Source organism: Schistocerca piceifrons, chromosome 1, assembly GCF_021461385.2.
Source record: "Schistocerca piceifrons isolate TAMUIC-IGC-003096 chromosome 1, iqSchPice1.1, whole genome shotgun sequence".
NCBI classification, from domain to species: Eukaryota; Metazoa; Arthropoda; class Insecta; order Orthoptera; family Acrididae; genus Schistocerca; species Schistocerca piceifrons.
Genome location: NC_060138.1, coordinates 1,254,181,411 through 1,254,209,147, shown reverse-complemented (window position 1 = coordinate 1,254,209,147; position 27,737 = coordinate 1,254,181,411). Strand labels below are relative to the sequence as shown.

Here is a 27,737-nt window from a genome sequence, read left to right as displayed (position 1 = left end):
ACTGGTGACGATTCGGCAATGCCGGCCGATACGGCTTTGGCTGTAGCGCCGCCGCAATTGCCGACAAAACGGAAGGCTGAAGACACCCACCAGCGTCGTGTCTGTCCTTCTGCCCCCGAGCGGGTGCCGGCTTCTTCTCCCGACGTGGAGATGCCCGTTGCTGCTCCTTTGTCGGTAGCTTCCGGTGGCACAGATTCTGGGACCGCGCCCGCCCCCACTCCCGTGTACCCCACTGAGTGGGCGGCGGATGTGGAAGGCGGTGAGACTTAGTGGATTCTTTGTTGTCCCCTAATCCAGTTGACGGGAACTACTCCCGTCTTTTAGAGAACCTTTTACCCTTCCTTGGTGGCCGGAATTCCGTCCATGTTGCTGTCTGTTTTTACCATAAGGAGCCTTTTGTGCATGTGTATTTTACTTGTGTCTGGGGCCTGAGCATTGTTCGTGGCATATCTTATTTCTCAATGTTATTCTCTGTTGTTCCCTCCTCCAGTTGCCGGGAATTCCTCCCGTCGTTTTGGAGGTCATTTTACTCCTTTTGGTGGCTGAAATTCCGTCCAATGTCTGCTGTCTGTTTTTAACTGAGGAGTTTTTTTGTGCTTGTATATTTTAATTGTGTATGGAGCCTGAGCGTTGTTCGTGGAATGTTTTAACTCTCAATGTTAACAAGTTGAGTAATCCGCACAAGTTGTCGGCTTTGCACACTTTTTTACATGACTCCCGCTGTCATGTGGCATTTTTACAGGAAGTTACGCGTCAGGCTCTGTTGTTTTTACTTGACTCTTCTGATTTTACTGTCGTTGATAATATCATGTCCGACGAACAGACTGGTACTGCTATCTTAATTCGTCCTGAATTTGATGTTAGCAATATTGAAATATTGCCAAATGGCCGCGCTATAGCATGTACCGTCAATGGTTTCGCCTTTGTTAATGTATACGCTCATGCCGGTGACAAGCCAGCGCGGAATAAATTTTATGGTCAGGATCTCTGTCCACTTCTCCATCGTAATCATACTGACTTAGTGATCGGTGGTGATTTTAATGCTGTGATTGATGGTCGTGATCAGGAGCCGCGTCCTAACTGGTGCCAGGAATTGCGTACGTTGGTTGACAGCTTTCGGCTCCGCGACACGTGGCGTGTGCTGCATCCGGACGAGACGCATTTCACCCACTTTTACGCCACCGGTCACAGTCGATTAGACAGGATCTATGTGTCTTCGCCGCTCGCCGCTCACGTCCGGAAGGCGGACGTGTTGCCGGTTATTTTTTCTGACCATTGCGGTTACATGTGTCAACTTCTCCTGCCGCGTGCGCGCCCTACTCGGCGCAGCAATATTTGGAAATTTAACTGTAGCCTTTTGGACGATGCCAGTCTCACGTCTCAATTTACTGCGTTGTGGCGCAAGCTCTTGCGTGGTAAAGGCGATGACGGCAGTACTATCGGGTGGTGGGTGGCGGTCGCCAAGCCGGCTATTCGGCGTTTTTTAATCGATTTTAGCCGCGATGCGGCGCATTGGCGTCGGTCGACGGCACGTTTTTACCAGGACTGTTTAAAGGATATCGCTCAGCGCGTCGCAACGTCACCTGAGTTGCTTCCGGTTTTTAATCAGTTCAAAGCCAAGCTCCTCGATGATCTTCGTCGGAAGGGTGTTGGAGCTATCGCGCGGAGCCAACCGGTGGGTGACGTGGAAGGGGAACCGCTCTCTCTCTACCACCTGAGCAGGGAGCGCCGGCGGCGCGAGCGGTTGGCAATCCGTAAATGGATCCAGCGAGATGGCACGTCCACTTCCGATGGTGCGGCCATTGAGCGGGAAGTTCACGAGCATTTTGCGACGCTTTTCCGAGAGGTGGACGTCAACGCCGGGGCGCTGCGCGATTTTTTGCAGAGGGTCCCACGTGTGTTAACACGACAAGATAGAGCCATTTTAAATGAACCTTTTACCCTTGATGACCTAACTACAGCTGTGAAACGGAGTCCTAGGGGCCGGTCCCCTGGACTGGACGGAATTCCTGCCGAATTTTACTTGAAATTTTTCAGTCTTTTCAGTGATGTTTTAATTGCCATTATGAATGAGATCCATAACGGCGTTGCTATTCCTGCGGAATTTTCAGAAGGGCGCATTGCTCTCGTTCCGAAATCGGCCGCAACACCAAATCTCGACAATGTCCGTCCTATAACCTTGCTGAACGCCGACTATAAAATTATAGCGCGGTGTATCACGCACAGGTTGACGAACGTTATGCCAAAGGTGGTGAGTGAACATCAGACTTGCGCTGTCAGGGACCGTAACATATTCGATGCTGTTCTGGCGTACCGGGATTGTATCGGATATGTTAAAAGTCACAGGCTCCGGACGGCTGCGATAATGCTGGTCGACTTCAAAAACGCTTTCGATCGGATTAGTCACACCTATCTGCGGCGGGTCTTGGTCGGTTTCGGATTTGGTTCTAAACTGACGACGATGGTGCACAATATTTTAAGGAATGCCACGTCACGGGTTGTAATAAACGGAACTCCCAGTCGTGTTATACCTATTAGCCGATCAGTTCGCCAGGGCTGCCCCTTGTCTATGTCACTCTTCGCTTTGGCGTTGGATCCGCTCCTCCGCTGTATCGCCCAGGAATGCCGGGGCATACGCATAGGTGACGATCAGCTGATCTGTAGAGCGTATGCCGACGACCTCGGCGTGTTCCTCGATCAGCCAGAGGACATTGACAGGTTACATGGTGTTCTGCAGCGATTTGAGAGGGCAACGGGGGCTATCGTTAATCCTCGGAAAACTGTTTTACTCCCCCTTACACCTCGCCTGCGTACTGTTCGCGGCGACTGGTTTTGTGTCAAGCAACGGCAGACTGTCCTTGGTGTCATTCTGACCGACAATACGCAGCGTATGGAAGCTCTTAATTGGCGGTCCACGCTGTATAAGGTCAGGGCCGTTGCGAAACTGTATGCCTCTAGGAACTTGGCGCTCCGTCAACGAGTGGCCCTTATCAACACGCAGATTTTGGCCAAAGCGTGGTATCTAGCACAAGTCCTACCTGTGCCGAAACAACTGGAACGGGCCATTCAACAGGCGGTCTATTGGTTGCTGTGGAAGGGTGACATCTTTAAAGTCTCCCTGGCCACCTGCACCTTGAGTCTGACGGAGGGGGGGCTGGGTTTCGTTGATTTTCGCAACAAATGTGCGGCACTCTTCGTGAAGCGGACTACCGTGGTGCTTGACAAGGGGCCGTGCAGTCCGACGGCTGCTTTATTCCATGCCTATCGCCCACCATCGGTGGTTGCTCCGGTCTCGGTCAGTCATATTCCGTACACGTTGAACTTTGTCCGCCGGTATTATGTGTATAACAGTTACCTGGTGCTCGGTGATGTCCGTGCGTGCAATGTCGGTGACGTTGTGCGCGCTCTTCAGGGATCGCCAAGTAGGAATAAATGGGAGTATCGGCTACCTCAGCACGACTGGAGGATGGTGTGGCGGAACCTTGCCGCCGCCGTTATTCCGCCCCATGTTCACGGAACATGGTATAAAGTGGTCAACCGCACATTTCCGACTAATGCTAAGCTGCACTCAATCGATCTGATTTCTTCGGGAGTCTGTGATGCGTGTCCTGAGGAGGACACCATCGAACACCGATTCGACTGTCGGAAATTCCGTGATGTCTGGGATATTGCGTGTGACATGGTGCGTCTAATCAACAGAGTGGACAGGCGCCAGGTGACAGCTTTGGACGCCATCGTGCCTCAGTGTGCGGCTTATCCGGCCACCAAACGGAATGCAACTCTTTGGATTTTGGGACACACGGTTTTTTGTATTTTCACCCTGAAATTGACTACTGCCGTCGACTTTCTGTCTTACCTGTGGGCGGAACATCGTCTGACCCTTGGTCGACCGGCTTATTCCTCGACTTTCGCCAATTTTTTGCATGTTGCCCTGGCCCATGCATTCACTAAATTGTCACTTACCTGATACGACTACATACCCGATCTTGACATTTTTACCTTTTCTGTCTGATACTACTGCCAATATTCCTCTTGGCGTGTTATGACGAACCCTTGCTTACCAACGGACTTCCTCTCTTGGATAATGATTTTATGGCATGGTAAAGTTGTGTTTCTAATCGGCCGTACATTAACGAAAACGTACACATGACCTACAGTTATGTGAACGGTGTTTTGTCCGTCAAAAGTTCTTTTCTGTTTGCTTTACTTTCTGTTCCTCCTTTATTTCTTTCTTGTTATTTGTTCTTTTCTCGCGGCGGCTGAGGGGGCCGTGTCGCGGTGATCATTTATCACGGTCGGTGTGTGTCTGAATGTGGGACTTTTTCCTATTGCTGTGCGTCGACGGTTGTTTTCTTCTCCATGTACCATCCGTCGACCGTTAGTGGGGACATATTTTCTTCGGACTTTAATTTACTTTCATTTCTCTTCCGGTGGATTCAGTTTTTTGGCGGATGCCACCTGCCTGTTGCTTTGGCAGGTTGTCGTTGCTGTGGATCACTGTCCCGGCAAGCTGCACCGGCGTCCAGAGGCCAATTTTGTTTCTCCTATTTGTACTGAAGTCTGGGCGGCGGCTTCCCTTGCATTTCTTTTTTTGTATTGGAGGATGCACGTTCTTTTCTGTTCCTTGTCCTCGAAGCACACAGCACATACCCACGCCGGCACACCTCGCCGATGAAGGCACATTGGGGGGCCTTCCCCCGCGTCCCTTGCAGAAGTCAACGGCACCTTTTTAGCTGGAGAAGCTCGCCGAGGGATGGCGTTTTTGTGGAGAGCGAAAAGGCCGGGCTATAAGGGGAGATGGGAGGCCCGTTATCGTTTTTAAAAAAAAAAAAAAAAAAAAAAAAAAAAAAAAAAAAAAAAAAAAAAAAAAAAAAGAAACAAAAGAAAACAAAAAAAAAAAAAAAGGTGCTGTTGGCTCTATCTCATTTTTTCCTTTTTACGTCGCTACACCTGCCACGCCTCTTTTCATACTGACGTTCAGGTGTGACAAAGATGGTTCCACAGGCATTTTAAACTACTGTATTAAACGTAAGATACGAAATTACAGTAATGAACTCAGTTTGAGCAAGAATGCGCGAAGGAGGAGTGCTAGGAACTCCTTGAAAGTAACGAAACACTACGAATCGACACATGTGTTCTTGAAATGACTCAGAGCCTACTGTTTTGTAGCAGTGCTAAATTCCAAAAACTAACAAAATAATTAAATTAAAAAAAAAAAAACAACTGTTCTGGACCGATCACCGAAGATAAGCAACGACGTTAGTACTCAGATCGGTGACAGCCTGGGAGTTCTGGCTGACTTCATTTTTTGCTTTTTTGTCGCTGCCCCTGCGAGCCCTCTTTTCATGCTACCTTTCCGATGTCACAAACATGTTTCCACAATGATTTAAAACTGTTGTAATAAACATAAGATACGATAATAAGGAACTCAGTTTGAAGAAGAGAGTGCCAAGGAAGGTTTCCAAAGTGTCTCTGTAAGTAACAAAACAGTATGAAAGGACAGAAACGTCCTGAAATACGTCAGGGCTTATTGTTTTGTAGCGGTGCACAACTGCAAATTTGTAAACAGAAATTTATCTTTCGTCGCTAGAAGAGATGGATGCTTTGGCGAAGCGCCTGTGTCTTCTGTCCTAGTTTTCGCACATTTCCCCGGCACAGAGCTGCTCTATTAGCTGCGAACGGCCGCCCACGGCGTCTCGCAGATGTTTCTCGTGCTTGTGCTGTCAAATGGACCGCGACCCGAGCGGCAGTCGAGCAAAGTCGGGACAAGTCGGGACGGAAGGGGGGGCCAGGCGAGAATGCACCGCGCAAATTACGCAAGTATCTGGAAGCGCGGCGCGTGTCAGGCAGGTGAGAAAGCTTCCGTCGGTCCAGCAGGACACTGCCACAGCCCGCGCAGCCACCCGGCGCCCGGCCGCGCGCACGCCCTAAAGATGCGTCGCCCGCGAGTGTCGGAGGCCGCACGCACCAAACGAATGACAGGCGGTGCATCGAGCAGCTGTGTCGCGTGTCTCGCCTACTTGCTGTGCGTCAAATGTGCCACGGAAAGCGGCGATTGCGTGTGTTGGGAGAAGAGGCGAATGCTTCTTGTGTGGCGCGGCTACAGTATAAGGACGCCAACGGCCATACCATGTTGAATACACCGGTTCTCGTCCGATCACCGAAGTTAAGCAACATCGGGCCCGGTTAGTACTTGGATGGGTGACCGCCTGGGAACACCGGGTGCTTGGCTGGCTGCCCGCCTGGCAACACGTGTGCCGCTCGCTATTGTGCGTCCCAGGTAGTCGAGGATCACCGGCCGCCGAGCCGTCCCCGCCCGACATCCTACCGCGCCGCGCCCGCGCCCGCCGCCTGCCGGCTCCCGCGCCGCGCCTGCCGTAGCCGTTTCGCCGTAGGCGATCGTGTTTCAACGATTTGGTGAGTGCTCTACGAAAAAAAAATGACAACGTTTAATCGCTCAAGTACGACGATTCAGTGCGCGTTTGATCGTGAACACGAACGGCCGTCCTCTTTCGATATAGAGGAGTGGATGTTTCACGAACTTAAAATTCAGGAGGACGAATTAGAGGGGTTGCAGCTTTATTTCACGCTGCTTAGCCTCTTTCTGAAGTTGAAAACGGACGTCAGATGCGAGACGCTTGTAAACGTAAGCGGTGGTGTAAGAAAATTTAAACACAGAGATGGCCGCGTCAGCGATGTAAAAATAACGTACGCCGGACACGGCGTGAGGAACATAAAGGTGTATAACCTCCCCTTCGAGGTGCCAAATGAGGAAGTTGCACGCTACTTCAAGCTGTACGGTGAGGTTCTCTCTGTAACGAGAGACTTCTGGGGTACTGGGCACCGGTATAAAGTAGTAGTAGTAGTAGTAGTAGAGGGGTTTTGGGGGCGCACGACAGCAAGGTCTTCAGCGCCCGTGCAGTATCACAGTGAGACGGGTGTCAAGAAAAAAAAAAAAAAAAAAAAAAAAAAAAAAAAAAAAAAAAAAACCTCAGAACATTGACATAAAATGGAACATAAAACACGGGGAACAATCATTGAAAAAATGTGCTCACCCACACCGAAGCGTGGGATGAAGCAGGGCGTCAGCAGTAAAACATGGACAACACAGGAAGAAAATGGTAGAGGGAGCTAAAACAATGTAGCACATGGAAGTGGCTGGCTGACCGCAAGGAAAAAAGGGGAGGAGTCAGCCACTCTGCAACACACTAAAACCTCCAGCCTAAAAGCTTAGGCCAGAGTCCAGATACATCACAGAACTTAAAAACCCTAGACACACACGTCTCATCGTCAGCTAAAACACAAGGCAGAGCCCCATCAACTTGTGCTTCTGCCCTTGCATCACGGTATAAAATGCAGTCTGTTAAAATGTGCCGGACAGAGATGTGCACACCACAAGCGTCACAAAAGGGAGGATCCTCCCGCCGTAATAAATAGCTATGCGTCACAGGACAGTGCCCAATCCGCAGACGTGTGAGGGCCACCTCTTCCCGCCTGAGCAACCGGCAGGAGGAACGCCACGGCCGAGTGGTTGACTTTACCGACCGCAGTTTATTGGCCGACACCGCCAGCCATTCGTCCTCCCACAACTCCATGCACTTCCTGTGGAGTGCAGCGATGACTGACTGCAAGGGGATAGGACACTGGACCACATCATGCTCTCTGCAGGCCTCCTTGGCAGCCCGGTCAGCCTGTACATTGCCCCATATGCCGACATGACCAGGCACCCAGCAGAAGGATACCTCTTTACCCCGCTGTTGGAGCAAGTACAGTTGGTCATGTATCAACTGGACCATCTCCTCAGTCGGGTATAGGCTCTGCAGCGATTGTAAGGCACTAAGAGAATCGGAGCAGAGAAGAAATCGATCGCCCCGAACACGATGCATCTGCTCCAGTGCCTTCAGGATCGCGTGGAGCTCCGCTGCGAAAACGGTATATTCAGCAGGGAGGCGAATCCGGGTGACACGATCAGGGAACACCACAGAACAGCCTACGGAAGTCTCCTGTTTCGAGCCATCAGTATAAACGACAGTGAAACCGTGATGCAGGTCTAAAATGCTAAAAAACAGAGATTGGAACGTAAAATCTGGTGTGCCATCTTTCTTAAAACGAGTCAAATCTAAAATAAATTTGGGACGCCGGAGGAGCCAAGGTGGAGATCTGCTCCAACCGCGACGTAAAACACGAAGACCAGCCACAGACATTGCAGCGAGGCAATCCTGTGCGCGAATCCCATAGGGCTGCGTCGCACGTTGCCGGTTATGAAATAACCGTGCCAGAGGAGGCTGAGCAATGGTATGGTATGCAGGTGTGTATGGTGTGGACAAAGTTTTATACGCCTGGCGTACCGTAAGTAGCCGTCGTCGCATATGAAGTGGCGGTTCACCAGCCTCTGCACAGAGGCTTGGTATGGGGCTAGTTCGGAATGCCCCAGTGGCCAACCGCAGCCCTTCATGGTGGACAACGTCCAAAATCTTTAAGTACGAAGGCCTCGCAGACCCATACACCGTGCACCCATAATCGAGCCGAGATCGCACAAACGCCCTGCAAAACTGGAGCAGACAAGTCCTGTCAGCTCCCCACGTACTGTGGCTAAGACATTTTAAAATGCTCAAAGCCTGAAGCGACCGCCGTTTCAGGTCTTTAAGATGAGGTAACCACGTGAGCCTCGAGTCAAAAATGAGACCCAGAAATCTCACCGTGCCTTTAAAAGAAAGAATAGTGTCCCTCAAGCGCAACTCAGGAAAGGTTAAAATCGAACGAGAACGGTTAAAAAGAACACATACAGACTTCTCGGTGGAAAACTTAAATCCACTCTTCAGCGCCCAGTCATCCAAACGCCTAATCGTAAGTTGCAACTGACGAGTTGTCGTTGCAAGGCTTGAAGAAGAGCAGAACAAAGAGAAATCATCCACAAACAAAGAACACTGGACAGGACTTTTCACCATGGACGTAATGCTATTAATAGCGATGGCAAACAGAGTCACACTTAAAACGCTACCCTGAGGGACACCATTCTCCTGCTCAAAACGATCAGACAGGACGTCACCAATTCGGTATCTAAAATATCGTGGCGAGAGGAAAGACTGAATAAAAAGAGGAAGACAACCACGAAAACCCCATTCGTGAAGCTGCTCCAGGATGAGACGCCGCCAAGTGGTATCGTAGGCCTTCTCGATGTCGAAAAATACACCTATAAGGTGATGACGGCGTAGGAAAGCTTGTTGGATAGCCGCTTCCAGGAGGGCAAGGTTATCGAAGGTGGAACGAAACCTCCTGAACCCACACTGAAAGCGACTAAGTAGTTGCCGGGATTCTAACATCCAGACAAGGCGGCGGTTGACCATCCGCTCCAAGGTCTTCCCTACGCAACTAGTGAGGGCAATACTACGGTAGCTACTTGGGCTCGAGCGGTCTTTCCCAGGTTTTAAAAAAGGGATTAAAACTACCTCACGCCACGCGTCAGGAAAGTGACCCGACGCCCAAATGGCATTAAAAAGTGCGAGGAGGATTTCTTTGTTGCGCATTGTGAGGTGCCATAGCATACTGTAATGGATCCTGTCGTGACCAGGGGAAGTGTCACGAGCTCCAGACAATGCAGAATCCAGCTCCCACATAGAAAAAGGGCAGTTGTAAACTTCATGAGAGGTGGGCTGGAAGTTCAGACTACACCTCTCAGCAACCGCTCTATGGCGCTGGAAACCTGGATCCTGACTGGTTGTGGCAGTAACTGTCGCAAAATATGCTGCCATAGTCTGGGCAATGTCTCGCGGATCTGTGTGGAGAGTGCCGTTATTCATTACAGCAGCTATGGGGCACCTCCCTCCTCTGCCAGAAATTCTCCTAATGGTCTCCCACACAATGGAACTTTTGGTGGATCGATTAATGGTGTTCAGAAACTTTTGCCATGACCTCTTCTTGCTCTCACGAATAATGCGGCGACATCTCGCCCTCGCCACCCGAAAGGCTGCAAGATTGTCAGCAGTCGGCCGACACTTGAACCGCCGCAGAGCCGCACGCCTGGTCCTGATTGCAGAGCGGCATTCGTCACTCCACCAAGGCACAGGTGGCCGTTTGCGGTGGCCTGTGGACTGTGGAATGGATGCCGCAGCGGCATGGTGGACCGTTTTGGTAATATGATCCACCCACACCTCAACATTCACACAGTGTTCGAATTGGGCCAACTGGCCATAAAGTGTCCAGTCAGCTCCACTGATTACCCATCATGGTGGTCTCCTTCCGGGGCCCACGCCATCTGGCAGGTGAATCCAGATTGGGAAATGATCACTGCCGTGCAAGTCAGCGACCACTTCCCAGTGAGCACTAGCGGCAAGAGCTGGAGAGCAAAGCGAGAGATCAATGGCAGAGAACGACCCAGTCGCCGTGCAGAAATGAGTACTCTGTCCTCCATTGAGCAAGTAGGCACAGGATGACAGGAGAAGCCTCTCAATTGCTCTACCCCTGGGACAGGTAATTGCAGAGCCCCAAAGCACATTGTGGGCATTAAAATCACCACAAATAATGAATGGCTGGGGGAGCTGTGTAAGAAGGTCGGTGAGGGCCGCTTCATCAAGAGCATCATGTGGGGGCAAGTAAAGTGAACAGACAGTCAATGGATGACGCACGTGCACGGACACAGCGACGGCCTGTAGAGTCGTCGTAAGTGAGAGAGGCGAGGAATGGTAGTCCGTCCTGACGAAAATACCTACGCCTCCTCTAGCTCTCTCTCCACGTAGGTCGTCCTTTTTGTGGAGTGTATAGCCTCGTATCTCAGGGGAGTATGAGGGATGGAAATACGTCTCCTGGAGACAGAGACACAATGGTCGACCCTGAGAAAGTAGACGAAGTTCCTCCACATGCGTCCTGAACCCTTGCAAGTTCCACTGGAGTATGGGAGCCATCTATGTTGGGGGTAGCACCTTCATCCTGTCTCTCCGACGGGGTGGGGAGACCGCAGCAGGTGGAGGGGCAGGCGTGGGACGAGACGATTGCCCCACACATACATTGTACTCCATCAACTCTGAGGAAGAGTCAGATGAAGCCTCGCGTAAAACAACATCCGCATGGTCAGATGGTTTACCACGGGATTTGACCCGCTGTTGCTGCTGCACAGTAGCTTTCTGCGGCTTGGTGGACTTTGGGGGAGCGGACGTGGGAGTGGTAATTGGCGCACTGGGCTTGGGGACAACCGCAGCCGTTGGAGGCGCGGGGGGCTGGACCAAATCCGCCAATGTACTTTTGTCTGCCGTTCGAGTAGGGGCTACTGGCTCTGGAACACTGGCTGCGTTGCAAGTGCACTGACAGCTACAGGTGTTAATGCCAACACTCACCACCTCAGTCTGCGTTGACGCATCGACTTTTGGAGTAGGCTGCTGTACCAGGGAAGCAAAAGATGTAGCAAATGTGGGAGGTTGCATCGACTTATAAATCTTCTTGGCCTCACCATAGGGGATACGCTTGGTTGTTTTTATTTCCTGGACCTTGCGTTCCTCTAAAAATATGCGGCAGTCCCTACTCCAAACAGGGTGGTTCCCAGAGCAATTAATACATTTAGCCGGAGACGAGCAACCAATTCCTTCATGAGCAGCCTGACCACAGTTTCCACAAGTCGCTTCGCCTTTACAGCCTAAGGTGGTATGCCCAAAACGCTGGCATTTGAAACAGCGCATTGGGGCCGGGAAATAAGGCCTCACACTAAGGCGAAGGAAGCCAGCTTTAATATGTTCAGGAAGTGTTGTGCTACTGAAGGTCAGAATAAAGGAGTCGGATTTGACAAGAGCGCCATCAACCCTCTTCATGATGTGTTGGACATCAACGATACCTTCCGCAGCCCACTCACGTTGCAGTTCTTCCTTGGGAATATCAGCTAGATCCCGGCATGTCACAACACCTTTGCTATAGTTCAAGGTGCTGTGCAGTTCGGTGTCTATGGCATACTCTCCAAGGCATTTAGCAGATTGGAGGTTAGTTGCTTGCTGGGAAGTGGAAGTTTCCACTAGCAAGGTCCCATTACGCAAGCGCTTCACCGATTTTAAGGAGCCACAGATTCCCTCCAATCCCTTTTGTATATAGAAGGGCGAAACCTTGTCGAAACTACCCTCCTTCCGTTTCACAATGAGAAACACATTCGGATTACCGGAATGCATTCTGTTACCTAAGACCGGACTTTTCAAAGAAGCGCCGGAGTCAGGGGGACTGACTGCACGGGCCCTCTTAAGAGACTGGGTGTTAGAACCTTCCAGCGGCCCACCCTTTCCGCTGGGAGGAAGAAAAGAGAATTTCGAAGGATCCATCTCGGTCCCACGAGCAGCTAGGGAACTAGAAGTCCACCTAGACAGAGCCCCGCGTGCCTAGGTAAGCCTTATACAACTGAGGTGCGGCAGGTTCCCCAGAGGTTGCCCGCTATCGACTGTTCCACCTCAACAGCCATGCATCTCATCAGCGCGCAGCACACCTTGAGATTGAGGGTTTTTTTATAGAGGTTGATTCCATCCTCGCGATCCGGGCGGTCAAGCCAAGATCCCCATTCCCTGAGACACACAACATTCCACCGCCGCGCCGCACGGTGGTCGTTGAAGTATGCTTAGAGGTTACGGTGACAGGGGACTGGCGGCGCTTACCAGTCCCCAGCTCAGGAACCCCGGGGTCGCCAAGCCCGTACCCAGCAAACGAATGCTGAGCCCCTGGGGGCACCGGTATAAAGTGGACTCTGGTGTTAGGTCCGTCAGGATGGTCCTACGAAAACACGTGCCGTCGTTTATTGTAATAGGAGGACACAGAGGTGTTGTCCAATATAGCGGACAACCACCGACGTGCTCCATCTGCAGTTCGACTGAACACATGAGGAGCAGCTGCCCCAAAAATAAGAGAGTGGCTCAGCTGCCGCGCGAAAACGCGGACAACGCAGCGGAGCAGGCGGCAAGTTACGCCGGAATTTTGTCGGGCCAGAGCCCGCGCGCCAACGACGAGCCTGCCGTAGCGGAAGCAGCGGCGCCTGCCGCGCCAGCCGAGGCCGCCCAGCCGGCAACACCGGCCCCAGCGGCGGCCGCCGCGGTCAGCGCAGGGGAGAAGCGGCACCTGAGCTCCGACTCGGACAACGAGACCACAATGGAGGCCGAGCCGGCGGCCGCCGCCTCCCCCGCCGCCCGGCGGGTGAAGGTTACGCGCGCCGCCGCGCCCGCCCAGCCGTCAGCTGAGGCTGTCATTCACGGCAGCCAGCTGGCCGGGCCCAGCGCAGAGTCCACGCCCACCTCGTACACCGAAGCGCGCGAGATCGCCATCAAGAAGCAGGTGACCAAACTCGCCCGCATCTTGAAGGAGTCCGACGACGAACCGAAGGAGTCTAACGAGCAGCCGCAACCGGCGTCCAAAGCCAAAAGGCGGCGTAACAGGCGGAGAAGCCGCAGCAGCAGCTCAAACGACGAGAGGATGGAGACCTCCGACGGGGAAGCGTCGGACATCTCGCCCGAAAACGCGCGAAAACAAACCACCGAACCGGAGGACCTAGTCCTACGGCCGGACCGCCCACAGCAAGTTCAACCCCCGCCTCCACATAGCGCTTAAATGCAGGAACGCTCTGGCTATAACGTCATCACGTGCAATGTCAATAAAATGAAATGAATTCGGTTGTGAAGATAGACGCCCTCACGGAGTTCCTGCAGCACCGAGCTGCCGATGTAGCGATATTACAAGAAGTCGTCACCACGGACTTGGAACAAGTACCGGGATTCGACGTCTTCACGAACATTGACGCAGAAACGAGAACTGGCACTGCTGTAATGGTGAGGAATGGTATCGACACAGAGGACATCAAGACCCTGACTGACGGCCGTGGAATAGCAATCAAAATAGCTGGGACGTACTTTGTCAACATCTATGCGCCGTCAGGCACAGAAAACAAGAGGGCCAGAAGCCAGTTCTTCAATGAAGATATTTGTGCACTCCTTCCACGCAACAACAGCAATGTTGTGCTGGGAGGCGATTTCAACTGCGTTTCTGCTCCGGAAGATCAAGTCCCGGTACCTAATCTGTGCATGGAGCTGCAGGAACTGCTAAGAAAACTGAATCTACGTGACTCTTGGCGTCTATTATATCCCAACACAACGGAATTCACGAACTTCCACAACCGCGGAAGAAGCAGGCTTGACAGGATTTATGTGACCAGAGAGTTGGCCACCTCTGTGTCACGTGTGGAAGTCTGCCCTGTGATCTTCTCCGACCACTGTGCCTACATTTGCAAGCTCCAGCTGCCAACGAATAAAATATCAGGAGGAAGATCAGCGTGGAAACTTAACACGGAACATCTAAGTGACGCCAAACTACAGCAGGAGATAGCGCTCACACTAGAAGAAAGTTTACAGACGCGACGACAATATCCGTCCACCACACAATGGTGGGTCGCATCTGGAAAACCACACATAAGGAAGACGCTGATAAGGCACAGTGCGGAAAAGGCTTTCTGGAGGAAGAGCACGGCAGACTTTTACACGCAGTGTCTGAAGGACGCGCTCAACTGTCCTCCAGACGACGACCTGCTTCTCACGCGAGTGAGAGGAATAAAGGCGCGACTACTGAATACCAGGCGTCAACAAATGAAAGGCGTCGTCGTCCGCAGCCAGACACACGGCGCCACTGAAGACGAACCTGCCACACTGCACCACCTGCACAGGGAGAGGGAGAGGGCACAAAACAGAACTGTAAGGGAGCTTAGCGACGCAGCTGGCCGCAAAATAACAACTAGGAGGGACATGATGCGTCACGTAGAAGACCACTTCTCTGATCTCTTCAAGGCAGAGGAACCAGATGACGCAGAAACAGCAAAACTACTACAAGGAACGCGCAGACGGCTGAACGACACCGATCGCGCTTTGCTGACGGAAGCTGTGTCAGAGGATGAAGTGAGAGCCGTCCTCAAAACCTGCGCCAACGGCAAAGCTCCAGGAGCGGACGGATTACCGTCAGAATTCTACGCCACCTGCTGGGACAAAGTAGGTGGAATAATAACAGAAATTGTGAACGAAATTCTGGACGGGAAGGAGATACCACCTCCGTTCCTGGAAGGGACCATCACTCTGGTACCGAAAAATAAGGCGCCAAAAACGTTAACAGACTTCCGCCCAATTACCCTCCTAAATGCGGACTACAAGCTCGTAGCGAAATGCGTCGCGGAAAATATGAAGCTCGCCCTCAAAAAAGCAATCAGCCCATGGCAGACATGTGCAGTGTTAGGCAGAAACATTTTCGACGCCGTCTGCACGTACAGAGACGTTATAGCCCACGCCGCATCCAACAGAGCGACTGCAGCGATCATCTCTGTAGACTTCCAAAAGGCCTTCGACAGGATCGGTCACCGGTACCTGCTGAAGACCTTGGCAAGACTGGGTTTTGGCTCCGAATTCGCTCAAGTTATCAAAAACATGTTAACAAATGCCACGTCAAGAGTTACTGTAAATGGCTGGACATCTACGCCAATAAAACTGGGGAAATCTGTGAGGCAAGGGTGCCCACTGTCGATGGCACTATTCACAGTAGCCCTCGACCCAGTCCTCAGGAAACTCGCTGCCACCGTCAACGGCTACAAGCTGAACGATATAAACGTGACATGTATGGCATATGCCGATGACTTGAGCATTTTCGTGGACGGTAAAGAGGACATCGACAAAGTCCTCCCAATAATAGAGTCTTTTGGGAAGGCATCTGGGGCGAAAACCAACCCCAAAAAAACCGTGCTCGTCCCGATAGGGAACGGGAAACTGAGAGAGGCCAGACCATGGTACCAGGTGACCGACAAATATAAAATTCTAGGTGTTCAGCTGCAGGCCTGCCCACTCAAAATGGCCGCAGAGAACTGGCGGAACATCCTGAACACCACGAGAGGACTCGTCAGGACACACGCCAACAGAAACCTGACGTTGGATCAGAAAGCACAGCTGATCAACGAAACGATCCTGGCGAAGGCTTGGTACATGGCACAAGTCATGAACGTACCAACAGAAATAGGGAAGTCTATAGGAAGCGCTGTATACTACCTGCTGTGGAGGCGGGAAATTCTCAAAGTGTCGCAAGTCACCAGCACTCTCCCTAGAGAAGGAGGGGGGTTGGGCCTGATAGATGTCACGAGAAAATGCGCGGCACTGTTGCTCCACCGAGCTCTACAAATGGAGGACAGAAGTGTAGACTGTACCACGTCGTCTCTACTGAAAGAACACCGACCCGATTCCGGGGAAGCGCCGGTAGACGTCAGTAGAATACCCTACAAGATGCGCTACCTGAAGCAGACAATAATGGACAGTAGCTACATCTCATCCACTCTAGCAGTGAAGGAGATGAGAACTGCAGCGAAAATCTATCGTGCACTGAGAGGCAAACAAGGAAGAAGCAGAACAGAGACGAATCTTCCAGACCACGACTGGCCACAAGTCTGGAAGAATCTCTCTGAGAAAGCCATACCTCCGGAAGCTAGAGACACGTGGTACAAAGTCGTACACAACAAGATACCGACGAACGAGCGGCTAGCGCGCATCGGCATGCGTGAGTCGCCGCACTGCGAAGCGTGCAACGAGATCGACACCGTGGAACACCGCTTCACATGTCCGACAAGTCAGGCGATATGGGAGACATGCAGGAAAATGGTGGCACTCATGAACAGGGCGGACCACCGAACTATAGAAGCCACAGCCCTCACCATCCCGGCTGCAAAATGTTTTCCACGTCCCAAACGCGTCGCGACCATGTGGACGTTCGCGATGACAGCGCACGCCATAATTGCGAAAAAACAAACGGACGGAGTGCAGTTCCTCACCGATCTCTGGGAGGAACACAAGCGAGCCAAGCGGAAAAACAACTACAGGCAGACGTTCCAGAACTACCTACAGATAGCGCTGGACGCCGCCTTCAAGGACGCCCTCCGTCCCCACACGCCGCGACCGCCTCCGTCGTCTCTGCCGCCGCCGCCACACCACGCCCCCCCCTAGTCCTCCACGCCTTCGTCGTCGCCGATGCAGACCCTCCAACACCCCCAAAGTGTTGTGTGTTAAAAGTGCGTGCGGTGCAAAATTTGTGCAGTGCAATCACAGTGTCCGCAACGGAAAAAAAGTGTATATATTATTAGATGAGTGCTACGGCTACACACATAGCGCATATCCAGGTAGCGTTCATAAAAATGTGCGAAACATCACCCGCTACGCCGAAGATGACTATGTGAGTAGACTAACAAAAGAAACAACTCTCTGCAATTTCTATCTAATCATGTTAAGCTTACGTAGAATATATTTGTCCACCTATAGAGTTTTTCATTAATTATGTCTCAAATGTGTTCTATATCGCCCTCTCACTAGATTTCTCTCTCTCTCTTTCTCTCTCTCTATCTCTCTCTCTCTCTCACTATGTCTCTCTGTCTCTCTGTCTCTCTCCCTATCCCGCTCTCGCTCTCTTCCACTCAGCCACAATCTCGTGGACACCTTCGCTATATAAATATATAATGTTCATTCATAAATATTTGTCACTGTCCTTTGCCTCCTAGATGTAAGCATTAGCCAGTAAGACAACTCTAATAATAGTTACATGCCACATAATGGCACCACACTAAAAACTCTACCTAAGTCTAGAACGTAGAAGTATCTGAATTAAACCCATAAAATTAACAAAAATGCAAAATGAACAGGAAAAAAATGAAATATTTTTGCTCCACTGACTTACAAATCAGTGCAACAGTGTAAATCAACCTGCAAATGCACAAATATAACGAAACAGACAATAGCAACAAAGTTACATGTCAGAAAAGAAAAGAAAAAGACTCGATAACTAAAAGAAATTGAAATTGAAAATACCTTGGAATCTCATGACTGTATCTGTTATTTTGTAAATAAAAGTTTATTACGTTTAAAAAAAAAAAAAAAAAAAGGTGCTGTTGGCTCTATCTCATTTTTTCCTTTTTACGTCGCTACACCTGCCACGCCTCTTTTCATACTGACGTTCAGGTGTGACAAAGATGGTTTCACAGGCATTTTAAACTACTGTATTAAACGTAAGATACGAAATTACAGTAATGAACTCAGTTTGAGCAAGAATGCGCGAAGGAGGAGTGCTAGGAACTCCTTGAAAGTAACGAAACACTACGAATCGACACATGTGTTCTTGAAATGACTCAGAGCCTACTGTTTTGTAGCAGTGCTAAATTCCAAAAACTAACAAAATAAAGAAATTAAAAAAAAAAAACACAACTGTTCTGGACCGATCACCGAAGATAAGCAACGACGTTAGTACTCAGATCGGTGACAGCCTGGGAGTTCTGGCTGACTTCATTTTTTGCTTTTTTGTCGCTGCCCCTGCCAGCCCTCTTTTCATGCTACCTTTCCGATGTCACAAACATGTTTCCACAATGATTTAAAACTGTTGTAATAAACATAAGATACGATAATAAGGAACTCAGTTTGAAGAAGAGAGTGCCAAGGAAGGTTTCCAAAGTGTCTCTGTAAGTAACAAAACAGTATGAAAGGACAGAAACGTCCTGAAATACGTCAGGGCTTATTGTTTTGTAGCGGTGCACAACTGCAAATTTGTAAACAGAAATTTATCTTTCGCCGCTAGAAGAGATGGATGCTTTGGCGAAGCGCCTGTGTCTTCTGTCCTAGTTTTCGCACCTTTCCCCGGCACAGAGCTGCTCTATTAGCTGCAAACGGCCGCCCACGGCGTCTCGCAGATGTTTCTCGTGCTTGTGCTGTCAAATGGACCGCGACCCGAGCGGCAGCGAGCGGCAAGTCGTGACAAGTCGGGACGGAAGGGGGGCCAGGCGAGAATGCACCGCGCAAATTACGCAAGTATCTGGAAGCGCGGCGCGTGTCAGGCAGGTGAGAAAGCTTCCGTCGGTCCAGCAGGACACTGCCACAGCCCGCGCAGCCACCCGGCGCCCGGCCGCGCGCACGCCCTAAAGATGCGTCGCCCGCGAGTGTCGGAGGCCGCACGCACCAAACGAATGACAGGCGGTGCATCGAGCAGCTGTGTCGCGTGTCTCGCCTACTTGCTGTGCGTCAAATGTGCCACGGAAAGCGGCGATTGCGTGTGTTGGGAGAAGAGGCGAATGCTTCTTGTGTCGCGCGGCTACAGTATAAGGACGCCAACGGCCATAAGTAGGAGATCGGTGAGCCATTCACCGAATAAATCTTCGAAAAGGAAACATCGACGCGGACGTGGAAACGGAATTTCGGATGTAAGTTCTAAATCCGATCAACAATGCCCTGTGACTGTCGCCCCTGTTGCGTCGCATGAAACAGAAGCAGATCGCCGGCGCGACGCAACTGTTCGACATCTAAGGGAATTTCTAAATAAGCAAGAGAAAGAAATCAGCCTACAACCGCTCGCAACTGAGGCTGTATCATCAGCGCCAATTAAAAGAAAGGCAGAGGAAATGCACGAATGTCGTGCTCGGCACACAGCCCACGTCCCGACGGGCGACATTCGTGCCGTCCATGCCATGGAAATCGATTCGCCACATACGCACGTACCGATGGAAACCAACAATGATCCTCCCCGCTCAGATCAACAACGCAGTACTGTTTGGTCCGAAGATGTTTGAGTATAAACTCGGTTGAAAATTTAGTTGCAATACTCGTCACATACAAAACAAACCATTCGCAGAATGAATTATCTCCATTTATACCCCGTCTCCCGTAGCTAATGTTTCTCTGTTTCTTTCTCCACTTCCAATGCCTGCCTGTCATACGCAAATAAAAGATTTATCTATTCTTACCTTAAATATAAACGGGATTTCTGCAGTGCACAAAATTTTATCCCTAGTCGATTTTGTACATTACAGTCGTTTTGACATAATATTCCTTCAGGAAGTTACCGCAAACATCCTCAATAACATAAATGGATATGATGTTATTTATAACATTAACAATAATATAAAATGCGGTACCGCGATTTTATATAAAAATTCCCTAGAGCCAGACAATGTCCAAACGTTGCCAAGCGGACGCGCAATTGCGCGCAATGTACAAAGCATGATATTTATCAATATTTACGCCCCCTCAGGGACAGATAATAGACGAATGCGCGCAGCATTTTTCAATCACGAGATAGTTCCCTTGTTTGATACCACACGTCCAATAATTTTCGGCGGCGATTTTAACTGTGTAACAGACGCATCCGACCAGCACCCTACGGCCACTATGTGTCCTGAGTTAGTGAAACTTTTGACCGCCAAAGATCTGCGAGACACGTGGCGTCTCCTCCACCCACATACAACGCAGTATACGCACATATACAATAGTGGAGCAAGCAGAATAGACCGCATATACGTCTCTCAACAGATTGCAAACAACCTAAATAGTGTAGACATCATCCCTGTCGCGTTCAGCGACCACTGCGGTTATGTTGCTGCCATCCACCTACAGCGTACAAATGAAACACCTACTCCCAGGTTGTGGAAGCTTAATACAAAACATCTTGCCGCGAGAGACTTCCGCTCGAAAATGCAATCTGTATGGCAGCTTTGCCTGCAGAAAGAGAAAAACTACAGCTCAGCACTAGAGTGGTGGACTTTCTACGCAAAGCCGCAAATTAGGATGATTGCTCAATGTTATATCCAGGAGGTATCCTTCTGGACGCAGCGCACAACAGAATTTTACCAACAATGCCTCAAAGACGCGTTAAACGCCCCCGTCGGACCAAATGAAAATCTCCGCCTCCGCTTAAACCGTATTAAAGCAAAGATTCTCCGTATACATAACGAAAAGGCGAAAGGAATTTTGGTCCGAAGTCGCGCCTTGTGCGCTCTGGACGACGAAGAACCGTCGTCCTATCATCTCGCGCGTGAAAAAACACGGGCAAGACGCAAACACGTAGAATCGATAACGACTGCGTCAGGCGAGCGCCTTACGCGGAAAACAGACATTCTCCAACATATTACAGCCCACTACACGGACTTATTTCGAGACGTTGCGACAGACGACGTAGCGCTAAATTATTTGTTATGCGACCTGCAGACTGACATTTCGAACGCAGACCGAGAACAGTTGATAGCAGAGATGACAGTACAGAACACAAAACCTATTGTACAATCGTGCTCTAAAGGAAAGTCGCCGGGACCTGATGGCCTGCCAACTGAATTCTATCAGGTCTACTGGGACATCTTTGGGCAAAAACTCACCGACATAGTAAATGAAGTAATTCGTGGCACCCATATTCCCGCAAAATTTCTGGAAGGTCGAGTTGTGCTCGTCCCAAAAACGCAACATACATGTCGTGTCCAAGATTTCCGGCCCATCACGTTACTCAATACTGACTACAAAATAGTTGCAAGGTGCCTTGCAGCAAAGATGAAGCCAGTCATGAACAAAGCTATCAGCTCTTACCAAACGTGTGGAGTAACATACCACAACATTTTCCACGCAGCGTCCTTATACCGAGACATAGTAGCTCACACGGCAGTCCATAAATTATCGACAGCTATTCTATCCATTGACTTTGCGAACGCTTTCGATCGCATAAGCCACAAATACTTGCTACAGGTCATGACAAAAATGGGATTCGGCCGAGAATTTATCAAAATTATTGAAAATATTCTCACGGGAGCAAGATCAATAGTCACACTAAACGGATGGCAAACTAAACCGATCCCTATTTGCCGCTCTGTCAGGCAAGGATGTCCGCTGTCAATGTTCTTATTCGTGATCGCCATAGACCCGCTTCTCAGAACAATAGGCAGGACGTCAAAAGGTGTACAAATACACAATGCTTCCTTTAAATGTGTGGCATACGCAGATGACGTAGGCGCTTTCATTGACCACACAGCAGACATAGACTCGATACGCGCCTCCCTTCATCAGTATGAAAGGGCGTCTGGAGCAGCGATAAATACTAATAAAACTGTTCTACTTCCACTGGGTCTGCTAGCCACCGATATTGTCCGCCCATGGTACAGAATAGTGAGAGACCATCAAGTATTGGGTCTAGACATAACTGCGTGCCCACAGCATATGCAAGCACGAAATTGGAGAAGAATTCTCAACTCCATTAAGGGCCTCTGCAAATGCCACGCAACCCGGCACCTTAACTTGCACCAGAAAGTCAAACTAATCAATTCCTTTATTCTCTCCAAGGCGTGGTATATGGCGCAGCTGCTTAGCGTGCCAAAATAAATAGGACGCGCTATATCTCAGGCAGTATACTGGTTACTCTGGCGCCACGAAATTTTTAAAGTGCGAGCAGCAGTTTGTGTCTTGGACCCGTCACATGGAGGGCTCGGGCTAGTAGACTTCAGTCGCAAATGTGCAGCGTTGCTCGTCAACCGCACCGCTGAAATGCAGGCCGGCTTTCCCGATGGATCGACAGCATCCCTGCTAGAAATCTATCGGCCAGAATCTGAAAGCGCCCCAGTATCGGTGGCCAACATCCCTTACCGTATGTCCTTTGTACGAGACTATATTCTAAATAAAAGCTACGTCCTCCGCACGGCCACGAATCCACACAGGACAGCACGGCAACTCTATATTGAATTGATGGGACAACCCCCCCCCCCCCCCCCCTTAGTAAATTGGAAGTCCGCTTACCTACTGTTAACTGGAAGCAAGTGTGGTCAAATGTTAATAGCAGTATTCTGCCGTCCGATGTGTCTGCCTTGTGGTACAAACTAGTCAACAACACACTGCCCACCAATCAGCGTTTAGCCGATATTCAGCTTCTCGCCTCCCCCAACTGTGGCAGGTGTGGCATGCCTGACACCAGAGAACACCGCCTGCAATGTCAAGCTGTTTCCGATGCGTGGAGGACTTGCCAGATAATGGTGGCTCTCATCACGCGAACTACTCCGGCGCACGTCTCAGTTGACAGTGTCATTGTACCTGATTTCAAATATTTCCCGCGTGCAAAACACAATACTGCTGTGTGGTTGTTGGGCCATACTGTTTACGCCCTCATTGACCGGCAAATTCACGATGGGCTCACCTTTTTGACTCATATTTGGGACCAATATTGTAAGATCAAAAATAGTAATAAACACAAAGAATATTTTGCTAATTTTTTATCATCTGCATTGCATCATGCGTATGCGAAACAACTGTAAGATAATTCCGAGCCCCTCTTATTTGTATCAATGGTCTTTCAGTCTCGCAATTGAGCTTTGATGATACGCACACTGACCTTATTGCGTCTTACGCGCAGGTTTATCAAAATTAAGTTTAGATATATAGTTAGTGCTAGCTGGTGAAAAATAACCAGTCTCCATTCATTTGTCTATCTTCGTTATGTGCCAGCCTGTAAACAAGTATACGTAAGACTATTTTTGGAAAAAGTAATAAAATGGACAAAGTTACAGGAAGAGAGTAACTGAGTAATAGGATGAGGTTCCAGTTTTAGTTAATTTAAAAAAAAAATTACACCGGTTCTCGTCCTATCACCGAAGTTAAGCAACATCGGGCCCGGTTAGTACTTGGCTGGCTGCCCGCCTGGCAACACCTCGGTGCCGAGCGAGCAGTGTTTACCTCGTGCGACTGGGCCGGCGGCGCCTCGCGTGTCGTCTGCTCCCTCTGCCTCGTGGCTTTCTTTCTTTCTACTGAACTGTAAGTAATGGATATACTTTACGATGACAGTGAAGAGCGACAGAACAATATTCAGTGCGAGTTTGATCGTTCCGTAGAGAAACCTTCGGCTTTCGAGAACCATCGTTGGTTACTTGAGGACTTCTTGTTGTCTACTACTGATGTGCTCGGTATTCAGTTCGATACGTTTTTAAATTCTGTGTTCTTCAAACTGAAATCTCCGGATCTGTGTGATGCTGTTGTTTCTGTTGTTTCTGTTAATGACGGTGTTCGTAGATTTCGACACCTTAACGGAAATATTAGTAATGTCACTGTGTCTCATGCTGGTTTTGGTCCTCGACAAATACGCATATTTAATCTTCCGTTTGAAATTCGCAACGACACTATTTCTCGTCACTTGCGGCCTTATGGCACTGTTTTATCTGTAGTGAAAGAGAAATGGTCGTCTGCGTACATATTTCAAGTCGAGAACGGTGTGCGCAGTGTTAAGATGGTGGTCAGGCAGCATATTCCGTCTTTTATTTTGGTAAACGGCCACCGTGCGTTTGTCACGTACAGTGGCCAGCCACAGACTTGCTCATTTTGTAACGGTGTCGGACATTATCGGCAGGATTGTCCGAAGCGCAAACGGCCTGTTCACCTACCACTTGAGGCCAATTTGCAAGGAGCTAGTTTTGCTTCCGTCGCCGCTACGGTCTTGTGCTGTGGAAGATACGCTTGAACACCGTTTCGTGTGTGGCCATTTTTGCAGTGTTTGGCATACCGCCCGAGATATGGTTCGCCTTATCAATCGGGTGGATACGCGTTCTGTTTTGCCGACAGATGTCTTAATCCCTCAGTGCGCCGCCTACCCGAATACTAAGAAGAATGCCACGGTGTGGCTACTGGGTCATACCGTTTTTGCAATGTTTTCCCTGAAATTGAGAACCGAATTTGACTTTCTTACATACTTATGGACTCAGCATGAACAAACTGCAGCCATGCCTGGCTATCGTGCTAATTTCGCGAATTTTTTGTAGGTTGCCCTTGCTCATGCTTTTACCCGGATATTGATGGCTACTTAACATGGTTTGATGATTTGGTATACTCTTCTACTTTGACCGCTCGTGTTGTGTTTTCCAGGAACGTACAATTATCGTAATTCGTGTATTCAGAGGAACTCTACTTTTTATTCTTTGTGTTCCTTTTCATTTCCGGTATGGTTTACCTCTCCTTGTTTCTGATTATTTTTATGCTGTGGACATCGGCAATTTCCTTTTACAGAACTGACTTTCTCATGTAGGTCTCCCTAGTGGCGGCAGTCCTATTTTTCGATTTTCCTGTATTACCGCGCAGTGACTTTCATTTTCTTCTTTTAGTTTCACTTCTCCACTTGTTGGACTTTACTCCTCTGCTTTACTGGTGTGGAACTTTCCCAGTAATAGTACACCTGAGGAAGTGGCTTCTTTTTCTCGTTTTGGATTTTATATTTTTCTATACTGGAATCTTGTTTTCTGGTGGAATACTTGTCTCCATTTAGAAGATTTCATGGATTATGGATTTTTCTTTGCACCTGCCGCCTTTTCCCGACGGACGTCGACATTCTCGAGGATACTAGCGGGAGATACGTTTTTCTTTTTCGTCTGTTCGTCGTGGGACATGGAGTGAACAGTACCTTTATAGCTCATGAAGCTCGCCAATGGAAGGCGTTTTGTGGAGAGCGACAAGGCCGGGCTATAAGGGGAGATGGGAGGCCCGAAAGAAAAAAAAAGAAAAAAAGAAAAAAAAAGAAAAAAAAGGTGCTGTTGGCTCTATCTCATTTTATACGCCGGTCGGCCGCGCGCCAGCCCGGACGTGTGTTAGGGTCGTGCCTGCTGCCACCTTCGTGTGCTGCAGGCGGTGTCTTCGTCGCGTGTTTGGTGCTGCGCCTCGCAGCGTTCTCTTTTCTCTACTCGTTCCTGTAAGTTTATTGACGCATTATTATGAACCGTGACAACTCCGTACAGTGTGTTTTTGATAGGAACGCGGCTAGACCGTCGCCTTTTGATGTTCACGAATGGGTATTTTCCGAATTGCGTATTCCCGAATCTGATTTGGTCGGCATCCAGCTTGATTTTATTCAAAACTCTGTCTTTTTGAAACTTCCGAACGCGGATTTTGTCGACAAGCTCATTACGGAAAGTGGTGGCGTTAAGAAATTTAAGCACGTGGACGGTGCTTTGTCTGACGTTTTGATACTGCCGGCAGGCTTCGGCATTCGAAATGTGAAGGTTTATAATGTTCCTTTTGAATGCCCCAATGAGACCATTGCTCGTAAACTTGGCGAATTCGGCACAGTTCTTAGTGTGGAGAATGATGTGTGGCCTGCAGGTTTTAGGTACCGGGTTCTGAGTGGTGTTCGGACAGTACGTGTAGATTTGAAGAAACATATCCTGTCGTATCTGATCATTGCTGGCACGCGAGCTTTCCTTAGCTATAGTGGGCAGCCGCAGACGTGCTCCGTGTGTGGCAAATCAGATCATTTGCGACAAACCTGCACTTTACGCAGGCCGGCACAGCTGCCGCGCGAAGCTGTTGACAACACCACGTATGCAGAGCCGCAGACGTAGCGCTTTTGCAGGAAGTGGCATCGACGGCGATAGAACGGATACCGGGGTTCGACATCTACACAAACATAGACCCAGAATCGAGGTGCGGCGCCGCCATAATGGTCAGACATGGAATAGAAACTGACGAACCCAAGATGTTATCAAACGGCCGAGGAATTGCAATCCAAATAGAGGACACGTTAGTTGTGAACGTATACGCACCGTCAGGCACAAACAAAAAGAGAGCCAGGAGCAACTTCTTTAATGAAGAAATATGTGAACTTATCCTACACAACAACAACAACAACATCATAATCGGTGGTGACTTCAATTGTGTGACCGCACAAGAGGATCAGATCCAAGTGGCAAATGTGTGCGCAGAATAACAAGAACTCATTAAACGTTTAAAACTGGAGGATTCGTGGAGAGTGAAAAATCCCGCGCTCACAGAGTTCACATACTTCTACAGAAACGGAAGAAGCAGACTAGATAGAGTTTACGTAAGCAGAGACTTGGCAGACAAAATATCGCGAGTGGAGGTCTGTCCAGTCATGTTTTCCGACCACTCCTGCTACGAGTGCAGCATCCGTTTGCAGACAGGGAAGACGGCGGCGGGAAGAAGCTCCTGGAAGCTAAACACCGACCACCTGCAAGACGTCGCTCTGAGAAAGGAGATAGAAGCCACGTGGCACGAATGCTTGGCGCAGAGAGCAGAGCACAGAACCACAATAGACTGGTGGATTACGCGCACTAAACCAGCGCTGAGAAGACTGCTAATTCGGTTCTGCGCCGAGAAAGCGTTCTGGAGAAGGAACACTGCCGACTTTTATCAACAGTGCCTGAAAGATGCTCTAAATGCGCCGTTAGACGACCAATCTTTCTTGCGTAGGGTGAGGAGGATCAAAGCAAAAATGCTACTGATCAAACAACAGCAACTGAGGGGAGTAATCACAAGAAGTAAAACGTACGGCGAAGTGGAGGACGAGCCCGCTACCCTGCACCACATCAACAGGGAGAGGGAAAGGGCGGCGAGCAAGACCATCAAGGAACTGTGCGACGGCGAAGGGCGATCACTCAAAACAAAACCAGAAATTAAAAGACACAGAGACGTACTTCCAACAACTCTTCCAAAAAGAAGAAATAAAACAACGAGCAGTAACAAACATTCTGCAAAACACAACACGGATGCTAACGGGGGCAGACACACAGAACAAAACTGACGGAGACCTTCGACGAAGATGAAGTCAGAGCAGTCCTCAAGAGCAGTGCCAAAGGAAGATCACCGGGCACCGACGGCATCCCGACCGAGTTTTACATCGAGTACTGGGGCATAATCGGAGGGAAAGTGACGGAGATGATAAATGAGATCTTAGGCGGAGCAGAGATACCAGCCAAGCTCACGGATGGGACCATCATACTCATACCGAAACAAAAAAAAAAAGCCCGACGAATAGAGCCGATTATAAATTAATAGCCAAATGCCTCGCAAGCAACTTGAAGACTGCAATGACCAAAGCAATAAGCCCGTGGCAGACATGCGCAGTGCCGGGTAGAAGTATATTTAACGCTACCTCCACCTATAGAGACTTGATAGCACATGCAGCTACCAACAGGAATACAGCAGCAATAA

General features: G+C 49.6%; 1 protein-coding gene and 1 non-coding gene across 2 annotated transcripts; both read left to right on the top strand.

Moving 5' to 3' along the window:
* Positions 1-18: 18 nt before the first annotated feature.
* Positions 19-6,381, top strand: LOC124780298 (predicted GPI-anchored protein 58). The gene is made up of 2 exons (XM_047253770.1): positions 19-259; positions 6,281-6,381. The coding sequence occupies exons 1-2, from the start codon at positions 19-21 to the stop codon at positions 6,379-6,381; spliced, it is 342 nt and encodes a 113-aa protein (XP_047109726.1).
* LOC124724874 lies at positions 6,116-6,232 on the top strand. The gene has a single exon (XR_007006642.1). It is a non-coding gene; the product is annotated as a 5S ribosomal RNA (ribosomal RNA).
* Positions 6,382-27,737: the final 21,356 nt, after the last annotated feature.

Bases quoted from the DNA above. Each gene is read 5' to 3' on its own strand.
- LOC124780298 (XM_047253770.1), top strand. From the start codon at position 19: ATGCCGGCCGATACGGCTTTGGCTGTAGCGCCGCCGCAATTGCCGACA. The intron at 260-6,280 runs GTGAGACTTAGT...TGTGCGTCCCAG, and splicing joins GGCGGCGGATGTGGAAGGCG to GTAGTCGAGGATCACCGGCC.